Source organism: Podarcis gaigeae, assembly GCF_964106915.1.
Source record: "Podarcis gaigeae genome assembly, chromosome: 3".
NCBI lineage: Eukaryota > Metazoa > Chordata > Lepidosauria > Squamata > Lacertidae > Podarcis > Podarcis gaigeae.
In genome coordinates this window covers 110,949,957-110,962,076 of record NC_139680.1, presented here as the reverse complement: position 1 = coordinate 110,962,076, position 12,120 = coordinate 110,949,957, and the positions used below count along the sequence as shown (strand labels likewise).

At 40.3% G+C, this 12,120-nt stretch overlaps 1 protein-coding gene across 6 annotated transcripts in view; it reads left to right on the top strand.

Moving 5' to 3' along the window:
• The window catches only part of CCDC88A (coiled-coil domain containing 88A), a 76,415-nt gene that overhangs the window by 27,261 nt on the left and 37,034 nt on the right, over positions 1 to 12,120 (top strand). For all 6 annotated transcript variants that reach the window (XM_083732958.1, XM_083732957.1, XM_083732956.1 and 3 more), the window contains exons 9-14: positions 3,924 to 4,005; positions 4,984 to 5,142; positions 6,999 to 7,145; positions 7,968 to 8,112; positions 9,716 to 9,900; positions 11,217 to 11,354. In XM_083732958.1, the coding sequence (XP_083589084.1) occupies positions 3,924 to 4,005; positions 4,984 to 5,142; positions 6,999 to 7,145; positions 7,968 to 8,112; positions 9,716 to 9,900; positions 11,217 to 11,354 (856 nt within the window). The remainder of the gene's footprint in view (positions 1 to 3,923; positions 4,006 to 4,983; positions 5,143 to 6,998; positions 7,146 to 7,967; positions 8,113 to 9,715; positions 9,901 to 11,216; positions 11,355 to 12,120) is intronic.

Here is a 12,120-nt window from a genome sequence, read left to right as displayed (position 1 = left end):
CATGTGTGTTCACTTGCTTTGTCTCATACACTGGGCTGCTTGACAACTATGATGCTGCTCCCAAATGATAAAAGTCCTATCCTGCCATTCATTGAACAGGTTATAGCATGTATATTGAGTTTTCCAAGACAACACTCAAATCTGAGAGTTAGTGTTGAATTGCCATTGTAGGAACTGCAGACCAGTGTTTTGAATCGTAGCCCAGCCATGAACAAGTACCTCTCTGAAACAGTTGTGAGCACATGATGTTGCTCAGATTCCATCCAATTATATTAATAACTTTAGTGACTTCACTTTGGTTGATTGTTGTGTGTTTCATCACTGATTTTGCACTGGACTGCAGCAGTGATAGTCTGGGTGAGTTCCAGTGGTTTTCATCAAATAATACAATAGAGGACAAACATAATATTGGGACATTTACAGCATACCTATACCTGCTAAGTATACTAAGAATGATGTAATTCTTACAAAAGAGTTTTGACTATACAGTATCTTCTAAAACTGACAGAGTTAATTGTTATCTCATTTCAACTCTCTCTCCGCCCCACAAGCATACACAAAGTAATATACCGTATTTTAGTCATCATGAGCACTGGAATATAAGAGAAACAGATCTCATTTTCTGATGTGTGGATTATTACATGTCTGTTGAAGTGAGCTTACTCAAGATATTCTGTAAACAGCTGCACTAGGAAAATTAATGCAAATTGCTGTTATTAATTTGACTGGCAGTTAATAGACTAAACAGTGCACACTGCTGCATTCTGTATAATTAAAAACAAATCATTTTATACTGTAGTTGAAGCACACAATTGGAAGTATAGACATCACTGAGAACATGTTACCACGTTTGCAGTGTGTTGGATTTATTTACAAATAAAGTTACAAATAAAATGCTAAATTTATTGATTAAGTTGTTTTTAGTAGTTAGTACTACTGTACCCAGGGACGCAGGTGGCGCTGTGGGTTAAAGCCTCAGCGCCTAGGACTTGCCGATCGAAAGGTCGGCGGTTCGAATCCCTGCGGCGGGGTGCGCTCCCGCTGCTCGGTCCCAGCGCCTGCCAACCTAGCAGTTCGAAAGCACCTCCGGGTGCAAGTAGATAAATAGGGACCGCTTACCAGCGGGAAGGTAAACGGCGTTTCCGTGTGCGGCTCTGGCTCGCCAGAGCAGCGATGTCACGCTGGCCACGTGACCCGGAAGTGTCTCCGGACAGCGCTGGCCCCTGGCCTCTTAAGTGAGATGGGCGCACAACCCCAGAGTCTGTCAAGACTGGCCCGTACGGGCAGGGGTACCTTTACCTTTACCTTTACTACTGTACCCTGTAAATTACATTCCACTTAAAATTGCATATACAACAAGAAACTGATATACAGCAGTACCTCGGGTTACAGACGCTTCAGGTTACAGATTCCACTAACCCAGAAATAGTACCTCGGGTTAAGAACTTTGCTTCAGGATGAGACCAGAAATCGTGCGGTAGTGGCGGGAGGCCTCATTAGCTAAAGTGGTACCTCAGGTTAAGAACGGTTTCAGGTTAAGAACGGACCTCCAGAACCCAAAGTGTTTGTAACCCGAGGTACCACTGCACTTATCTTAGGAAACTGCCTTATATCAACTCAGAATGTTGACCCCTCAAGTCAGCATAGTCTGACTAACAGTGTCTCTAAGGTTTCAGGCAGGAAACAATTCCAGCCTACCTGGAGATGCCTGGGATTGAACATAGATATAACCTTCTGATCTATGTCCCTTCCTCTCAGAGTTCATGTTCTGGTTCCATTTACAGCTTTCTCTACTAACTGCAATAGTGTTTGCTGGTATTTTCACATCTTTGTCTCTCTTGCATTTTTCATATCTCAGTCACAGCTCTTTTAAACTCTTATATATATTATTTCAACTCCCCATCAAAGCCAGTCAGAATGCGAGTAGAGTCCTGAATAGGTTTTTCGTCTCCAATAGCTGTTCCCCCCTAAAATGTGTAACACTCAGTTTCCTCAAGTTCCTATACTGAACATTTGACCATTCTGGTCAGCACAGCCTATTTAGTAAAAGAGAGCAGTGCTTTTATAACAGACAACATAACATACAATGATGGAACCTTCTCCCTATTGCATTAATTGAAAAGTCTTTTCTGAGGATTGTGAACTGTAGTATTTGGTGAGGATTGCCAAAAATTGGGCAGAGACACCTTGGGCAAGCTGAGGGTTCCCTGATTACAATTCCAGTGCCTTTTATTTTTGTCTAGTTGATGACTGAAGGGTCTTACAGTGATTCAGCGATAAATGTTTCATAAAAAAACCCCCCACATGTATGGAGATTTGAGGAGCAATTACTATAAAAATATGTTTGTGTGTATCCTTGCAAGTTATTTTTCTCAAACTTAACCCTATGTACACAGAATCTTTTATATAATGTCAGATTTAGACTGTGATTTTCTAATCTTCAATAATTTGGATATCTTACCTTCATTTTGATGAAGCTTGAATTAAATTTCCATTGGGCATGTAAAAATTCATAATAAACTTGGATTCTTTGTAGTATGTATAAGGATAGGAAGAGAACATTTATTTACACATCCTTGCAGAAGTAGATCAGAGGATAATAATTGACATTTTTAGCATTAGACATTGAAAATAAAGCATATATGATGTGACTGTTGGCTAGGATTTGCTTGCTTTTCAGTGAGCTTTTGTAGTCCTGCTTTTTAGCAGTAGTTCAAGCTTAAGGAATTGGCAGGTGAAACTTTCCTATTTGAAAAGTAGACAATCTGATCCATTTGATATTCCATATATGCTAGTAGGCTTTATGCAATTCTTTATTTGGTTTTAAAAAGCAGAGCTAATATCCCTTATTGCAGTGGTCCCCAATTGGTGATCCACAGACCTCAGGGGGTCCAGTGTAACCCACCCGGGGGGGGGGGTCACAGAATCATAGACCATGGCCCATACCAATCAACTGGGGAGGGGGGCTATTGGGTTGCTGTTTTTATTTTGATTATGTATTTTGTGGTTTTATATTATGATTTTATTCTATGAACCGCCTTGAGACCTCCAGGTATAGGAAGGTATATACATTCAATAGATTTTTTTAAATTTACACACACACGCACACACACTGTCCAAGACATCCCGTTTCACAGTGCCCAAAACCACATGAGATCGCAGGGCTCCAAAACACACATTTTTGGGCGCTGTGTTCTCTCGCAGGACTGCAGTCCGGAAGATGCGCACCATAGTTTTGCGCTGGGACATGTTGGAGGGTATGGTGGTACCATTCACATAACAAAAACCACCACAGAGATCCAGTTACAGATAGGTAGCTGTGTTGGTCTGCCATAGTCAAAACAAAAAAAAATTCCTTCCAGTAGCACCTTAAAGACCAACTAAGTATCAACATTTTCAAAAGCAGGGGATCCTAGTTAATTGGGAACCACTGTCTTTCTTGATATGCTGTTAACTTTTGAAGAAATCTGTGATCCCCAGGTAAAGAGCAAGCCTGTGTTCATGAGAAAGATGTTAGATAAATTGTACTCACTAAGTAGAGGGAGTACTGAAACTAAAGAAAAGTGTATTGTCAAGAAAAGTCATAGAAGCAGGGAGGGGACCTTTTTGCCTGCAGTTTTTGCTTCAGAACACCCCACTCCACTCTCCCCCATAAAGTTAAAAAATGCATGTGATGTGTTGATGGGGTTGGGGGGAAGTGACTTAGAGTGCAGAGAGTTAAGCACACTCCCAGCTCTTCCTTGTTCATGGTTGATGAATCCAGAAGTTGGGTTTTTTTGAAAGACAAACAAAAAGCACCCTTCAGGGGTTATAGGCATCTGAAGTATAAATTCTGGTGTGAACTATGAAGGGGAAGTCTATTCGTTTTGTTCTGTCCCTTTCTTCTTTAGTTCCTGTTTTTAATTAAATAATTTTATTTTTAGTGAGGAGAAGACAGAACAGTTACTGGATTGTAAACAAGAACTGGAACAAATTGAAGTTGAATTGAAAAGACTGCAACAAGAGGTTTGGAAATTAAAGATAACTTCTCAGGCCATTGTGCTTAGATTAAGTATATTTATTTGTGTTTATCAGTTTAATTAATTACATGTGTTGTCATGCTCCAAGCTAGGACCCTGGATTAAATAGGTTTTTGTGCTAAGGAGCTCTGGGTTCTGCCTCAAGTCCATATTTTGGTGTTTTTGGATGCAGTATTTTCCTGCTCTACTTGAGGTTCATTCAAATGTTTGGCCAATATGATATTATAAATTGTATGAACCCTGTGTTGAAAACTGTTTCCAAAAACATGGAAGAATAAAACTGACATGTTGAAAAAAACAATTGGCATTACTTTTATAATGGGTTGTTATTGATTTCATCAGACTTTAATGACAAGTCATCAAACATAACTTGATTCCTACAGTTTAATTGAGTTTAAAGCAAGCAGAGCATGTTTGTGAAACTGGTCATTGGACAACTCAGTCTTCTCAAGGGAATAATTCCTTTGAAGAGGAACATTACAGCATTGAAATTGCCTCAACACTTTTATATACCTATAAGAGATAACACAGTTATCCTGGGATTAAGATAATTATTTGATTACCACCTTTTCTGTAAAACTAGCAATCGTGTTACAGTAATTGTTTCAAAATTTCAGTGAGAAGGTGAATTTCCAGCTAAATAATGAGATTAATAATATATTGGAGCTTCAGTTTTCCCCACAATTACTTTGAAGCAAACCTCATTGAAGTCATGCTTATTTCCATGTAAACTTGCATAGGATTGAATTGCATGCAACGCATGCAGATTTCGTACATGGATCTGAATGCATTTTGTGTTTTGCTTCTCATTGCCTTTAGTATTTTGAATAGCTTAGTGTCATTCTCCAAGCTTTAATTTTGTCATCTGGCATGAAAACTCAGTGTTGCTCACTGCAGATCTGTAATGTCAATGTTTTCTTCTACAAAATAATTAATAATTAAATATGTTTGTTTTGTTTGCTAGAATATGAATTTGCTTTCAGATGCCCGTTCTGCCAGGGTGTACCGTGATGAACTTGATGCTCTCAGAGAGAAGGCAATCAGGGTTGACAAGCTTGAAAGTGAAGTCAGTCGGTATAAGGAGAGGCTACACGATATTGAATTCTACAAGGCTAGAGTAGAGGTGACTTGAAATTCAAACATTAAAAATTAAAGGTTTTATTCGTTAATAGCTTCTGAATCTAGTTTTGAAGTCCTGATTTTCATGTAATGGAAAGCTATGACTAACTGTAACTTCCTAGTTTCTTTCCCTGCTTGTATGATTCGGGAGCAAAGCAGTTTCATATTAGGGGTTGTATACAAGCACACAAAACTTGTGCATGTCAGTCACTTAGTCCTACCCTTCTGTACTGGAGGTTTGTTTGTTTGTTTGTTTGTTTGTTTGTATTGTTAGGGATTTTGGTGTTTGGATTTATTTATTTTTAAGAATTTTATTACCATTTTTCATAATACAATAAAACATAGAAAACTAATGTAGAGAAAAATCAAAAACAGGGTCAGGAGCAAATCAGCCATAAATCATATGATGTAGGTGAAGTTAACTCTTTACTAGAAAAAAATGGATCTGCTCAGGAGTGCCAGGCCTTGATAGATATTGCCCCTATGAGGCAATTATGGAGACTGGAGGTCCCCGCCTTCCCACAGCTGCCTAAGCCTCCTCCTCTCCCCAGGTCCTTCCCAAGCATCTGAGACTACGCCAACGTGCCTATCTGTGCTCCTTCTGCTTCCTACCTCTCCTGGACCTGGAAGACCAGAGGGGAGGGGAGTCGGTTGCAGGAAGGCAGGGAGAAACTATTGCTTTTTCACTGGCTGACTCGTCTCTGCCTCTTGGCCCTCCTCCTTTCCTGCTTCTGCCTCTGCTTCTGCTTCTAGACTTCTATCTGCCACAGACTCTCCCTGCTCACTAAAGCCTGTTACCTCTTGAACTCCCAACACCACCAACTCCCAGTTTTCTCCTTTTGACTTCTCATTGTATTCCCACCACCAATCCTTGGACTCTAAGCCTCCTTCCCTCAGGGGTTCCCCAGTCGGTGCCTCCCACCATTCCTCTGCGTCCAGCTAGTCCATGACATACAGCTACAAAAAGTACATATAGAATTGGAGTCTTCTCTTAAAGATAGTTGTTAAACTTTACTATCCAGAGAATGTAGCATCTCCTCCCGGCTCTCACCTAGGATCTTTCTATCTCCTCCCATCCTCTCACCCTGGGAGACCAACATACCCAGGGTCTCTCCATCAACCATCTACCACCCCTATGAGTGTACAATCTCTGGACCCTAATAATGCCTCAAGCAGAGGACTTGGTGTTTGAATTTAGAATCTGCTTCTGTGACTTCCAAAGTGGATTCTGAATATTAATACAATTTTAGCTCAGGGGTCAGAATGATGTAGCTGTAACTGTCAGGAGGTCCTACACACGAGTAGGAGTCCAGCAGAGACACATGCCCGACTGGCATGTTCTCTCCCTCCAGGTCGGTCGTTTGGGAGATTCAAAAGCTTTCTCCAGCCCGAACATCACAGGGACTAATACCAAGAGGCATCAGCACACTTCAGGATCAGCAGAGTATAGGCAGTCAGCGTTCAGACTCAGTTGCGCAGCTTTTTGGCTAAACTACATTTATTTACATATACACACTCGGAGCATCGTAACTCAGCTCCTTCCTCTTCAGCATCAGACAGCAAAGAGAAAGAACAAAAGACAAAAATCCTGTATCACAGAAACACAGTAATAAAAACATCCTGTCTCCGTCACTTCCCAAAATGTGGAATGAAAACATACACTGTCATGTGATAAAACAATCTCATGACTGTAACACTGGGAATGAATCTTAACAGTTAACTTCATCAAACTTTTGTGTGTGTGACACAACTCTATTAAAAGCTTAATTCAGCAAATTATCACTTTTGTTCAGTTCATGCCATTTTTATGTTCTTTGACACAGTGTTCCTCAGCTTCAGTTTTCTTTCTGATTATTGTAGGAGCTAAAAGAAGATAATCAAGTACTGCTAGAAACAAAGACAATGTTGGAAGATCAGTTGGAGGGAACCCGAGCCCGTTCTGATAAACTGCACGAACTGGAAAAGGAAAACTTACAGTTAAAGGCAAAACTTCATGATATGGAAACGGTGAGCATACAACATGAGACATTAGATGTGTAGGTTTTAAAAACAGAATTATGCAGGATTAATTATTATAGGGGACATCCAGTGATACTTGCCTATTTGCTTAGTGGGACTTCCTACCTGTGTGTTCCAGATCTGCTCTGGAGAGTCCCCTAACTCTGGACTCCTGCTGCATGAGCAAAAGCCTGCTCACGTGACATTGAATGTCACTCTATGAATCTGCTAAACCATGGTTTGTTAACATACACAGAATGTTGGCTTTATATTGAATCAGGCAGTTGGTTTATCCAGCTTAGTACTCTCCAGAGTTTTGGACAAGAGGATTTCCAGCCTGGAGATTTCAGGGATTGAAACTAGGGCCTTTTGTATGCAAAGTATGTGCTTTTCCACTTAAATATTGCTCTTCTACTAACCTCATCTTTACTAAAACAATTTAAAAAGTTATTTATGATACTATGTGGTGCTTGCATTTTTTTTTAAATCAACCAGTTTTATTTATTTTTATTATTTATTTATTTGTTTGTTTGCTTGCTTGCTTTTTTCTTAAGAAACAAGGATGTTTGATATAGAATGATTTTGGTAACACACTGTATTGATATAACATTCATTAAAAAAATGGTTGATTTTTTAAAAATATGGAAGAGGGCAGAATGTTTGGGGGTGGGCAAGGAGTCTTTTTTCCACTGCTAACACTAGATCAAGATCCTTTAACATCAAAAGATTTAAGTCAGTAGCATTTTGCAAAATTTTTGTTACTGAAATAGGTTTGTGCACTTTGAGAAGAACTTTTAAAGAGTTTTTTCCCCCATGTAAACAATGTTTAAGGAACGTGATATGGACCGGAAGAAAATTGAGGAACTTATGGAGGAAAATATGACACTTGAAATGGCTCAGAAGCAAAGTATGGATGAATCACTGCATTTGGGCTGGGAACTTGAACAAATAAACAGATCATCTGAACTTTCTGAAGGTAGATGAAGATTTAATTCTGCGTTTTCTTATTTTCTTCTGTTTATATGGGAAATAGGCAACTGAACATTGCAAATACTCCACATGCTGTAAACAGATATCCTGTAAACAGTTCTCCTTGGATGGGCCCAAAGATGTAGCCATGTGAACAAAGTAATATGGCTCAACAATAGGTGAACCATAGGTGTAGTTTGGTGTTTGGGCTGGGATAGCTAAATATATAATAGAGTGGTACCTCGGGTTACATACTGTCAAAGCTGCCTCTAGATCCCAGCTCACAGAGGACCAACGCCAGGTTGATGTAATGTACAAAAGTCTTTATTGAAGTTTAGTTTCCATTTCAACGCAAGAGCGTGCAGCCCTACGTCTTAGACCTTAGATCGGCGAAGTCCCGTCTGAATCACTTCCCCTTCCGCACCAGTTTAAGATCCTAGCCCTGCTCCACCTTCTGCGCTGTTCTCTCCTCCTCTGGGTCCTCCTGCCCGCTGGGGCATTGCCCTTTCTGGACTCTTCCGACGCTGAGTTGCTCAGCTCCTCCCCCTCCCTCCGGCGGGCTTTAGGACCAGGTTCCCAATCCTCAATCTCTGCTGTCCCGCGCTCCTGTACATTTGAACTTGCCTCTCGCGCCAACCCAGTGACCTTTCTCCTAACCGTCACACTGCTTGTGTCACTGCTTCCCCCTTCCGGGACACTGGCCGGAACCTACCTTCCCCCCGTTGTCAGACTCTCCGATGGAGGCGTGGTCAGCCCTGTCTCGTCTTCTCTCCCTGGTGGGGAATGCACTGGCCCCGATGCTTGGGACTCTTCCCCCCCACTCCGCTCTGGTGGGGAAGCTGGTCCTGATTTCCAACTACTGCTCTGGGAGTCCCTGCTGCCCCCTTGCTCCTGGAGCGTTCCCCTTGGGAACCCCCTGCCCTTGGCCGCTGGCGCCCCCTTCTGTGAATCTTCCGATTCGCTGGAGAGGCTCGTGGAATCCCTCGGACCACTTTCCTCTCCTGCGCTCCCCTCGGATTCCTCCCTCTCGCTCTCCATCTCCTCTCTTCCCTGCGCCTCTGCTCCTGAACCCCTGACACATACGCTTCAGGTTACAGACTCTGTTAACCCAGAAATAGTGCTTCAGGTTAAGAACTTTGCTTCAGGATGAGAACAGAAATCATGTGGCGGCGGGGCAGCAGCAGCAGGAGGCCCCATTAGCTTAAGTGGTGCTTCAGGTTAAGAACAGTTTCAGGTTAAGAACAGACCTCTGGAACGAACTAAGTACTTAACCTGAGGTACCACTGTAGTTTAAGGGAAGTTGCTGGTTGGATTCACATGTAACTCCAAGCCAGAGTTAAAACACACAAAGGTTTGTAAGCGAGCAACACACCATTATGTCGCATCATGTTTTGTTGACAGTAGACAAATGATCATTAAATTATGGCTTAGTCGTATGGGAGAACTATTATGTCTTCAGCGGTGTGTGGCAGCAGCATGATCAAGTAGGGAGTGGTGTGGTTCGCTTCAACATGGTTCCAAGGGTGCAGTGTCAATTGTATATAAGAAATACCTACAGATAATGGATGAGAAACGTAAGTTATTTCCATTTTTTTTTAACAAACCCACAGCGCCACGAAAGTCACTTGGTCATGAAGTGAATGAACTGACTTCAAGTAGGTTACTGAAACTAGAAATGGAAAACCAAAGTTTGCTAAAGACGGTGGAAGAGTTGCAAAATGCAGTGGGATCTGCAGAAGGCAGCAGTTCAAAAATGCTGAAAATGGAAAAGGAAAACCAAAGACTAAGTAAAAAGGTACCGTTTTTATTGTATTTTTAAAATAGGAAGAAGGTAAAGCCTAGCAAATAATTAAAAAATGGAGATTCTAAAAACATCTTAGACTGTTAAAGTTTCTGTAAGCTTTCTGTCATGAACTTCATTGTAGGTTCCCTGTCTTAAGTCTCGTTTCAAATAAATGTTTTGTTTAATATTATCTGTGTATGTTTAGCCAGAGGATTTACTTAGTTTGACAAACATTTTCTGAAATAAAGTAGCTCTTAATGGTTTACCTTTTTTTGTATACTTTTTCAAAATTATATATATTAAATATCTGGCTTATTTATTAGTTAGACCTTTTCTACCCTGTTCCAGGTAACTTTTCTCAAAATTTTCTCAAAAACAGGACAGAAAAAATATGAAGAAACACAATTGACAAATGCCTTTTAACACATAATAAAGAAAATATAAATTCTGCTTTGTTCTAAGCCCATCTTTTTAAATTTTGTGGTGTTACGCTACCTATAAATATTTCATCCGAGTATATTTTCCTGTAACTATATTAATGTTTTGGTGGGTTACACACACTCTTACGTTTCCCTTGGCAAACCAGGCTTCTAAACAGCAACCACTTTTGAAGGCACAGTTTGGATTCAAAGAACACCTGCAAATAGCATAAAAGGGGCTGGTTATCAGTGCTAATCAGCAGATCAGGAGCCTTCCATTTTTCATTAACTGCAGTTGCTTGTTTCATCTATACCCAACAAAGAATGATTAATCCTAACAATGGTTTAGTTGAAACAAGCCATCTTCAATCCTTGAGTTATCAATCTGACTTGTTTCAACAAATTGTAGTTAAGATTAACCTACAGTAGAGCTGGGATGTAACGCTAAACTCTGACTAATCAAAAAACAGATGTGAAAGCTGCCGATCTGCACTTCACAGCCACACTGGTGGAGGAGAATGTTGAAGCCCAAGGCTTGCTGCAGTTTATCTCTTCAAAATAATGATTTATTATTATATTTAAAGTGTTTTTGATTCCAATACAAATAACTGTTTTAATCTGCAAGATGTTCAATGTATTTTAACACTCTTTTACAAAATGCAGTATAAATTCTTGTGCAGAACAATATTTTCAATAGAAGCTACATAAATTTTCAGAAATAAAGGTGTTGAAAAACCAGATATTCTGGACACTTCTGTATGTTGTCCTTGGTCTTTAATTTTTCTTATAGGAAAATTTCATTTTGGGGAATAGGGACTTAAGAAACAAATAGTAACTAAAAACCTTCAGCATGTCTTATACACTGTAATGTAAAATTTTATCAATTTTATTTTGTTTTTCTCTCTCTAGCTGGAAGGACTTGAGAAGGAACTTTCTGAAGAGAAACAAGGTCTTCAGAATAGTCAGAATCTTAGCAAAGATCTAATGAAAGAGAAAGCCCAACTTGAAAAGACTATTGAGACTCTAAGAGAAAACTCAGAGAGACAGGTAAAATGACAAAGATTTTCACTTGTCAAGCTTAACTTTCTTTAGATGGCCAAGACTGACATTTTAAAATAATTGTATATGTTATTTTATAGGATATGATAATCATGGTCAATTTTTCCTGCTACCATTTTCATGTTTTTTCAAAAATGTTACTTGGCTGTTTCTATTCCTTCACTTTGTCAGAGTACCTTGTGGGTGGACTATGTCCATGTCTTCGCTGCCGCCCGCCAGCATTTTAAAAAACCCCGGGACAGCGGAGAAGTCCTCTGCTGTCCCTGGGTTTTTTAAAATGCTGGGGGTGGGAAGAAAAGCCCTTGTCCCCCCCCCCAGCCTTCAGAAGAGGTCAGGGGACAGACTGTCCCCGGACCTGGTCTGAAGGCGGTTTCCATAGGAACGCATTGATTGATTTTCAATGCATTCCTATGGGAAACCGTGCTTCACAAGACGAAAAACTCGCAAGACGAAAAAACTTGCGGAACGAATTAATTTCATCTTGCGAGGCACCACTGTAAGCTATTTTAAATTAGGGTCCTTAATTTCAGTGGCTCTATTCTGAGCAAAACTTAGTTGGCTACAACCCTGTTTACCCCAAAGTTCCATATTTTTCCGTATAGAGGACTAGGTTTTTTTTTAAACCAAAAGATTAGGTTTAAAATTGGGCATGTCTTATACACGGGTAGTGCTGAGGGGTGTTTCCTTAATTTGAAGTCCCCCAAAATAGGGGGCATCTTATATATGGGGGCATCTTATACACGGAAAAATACGG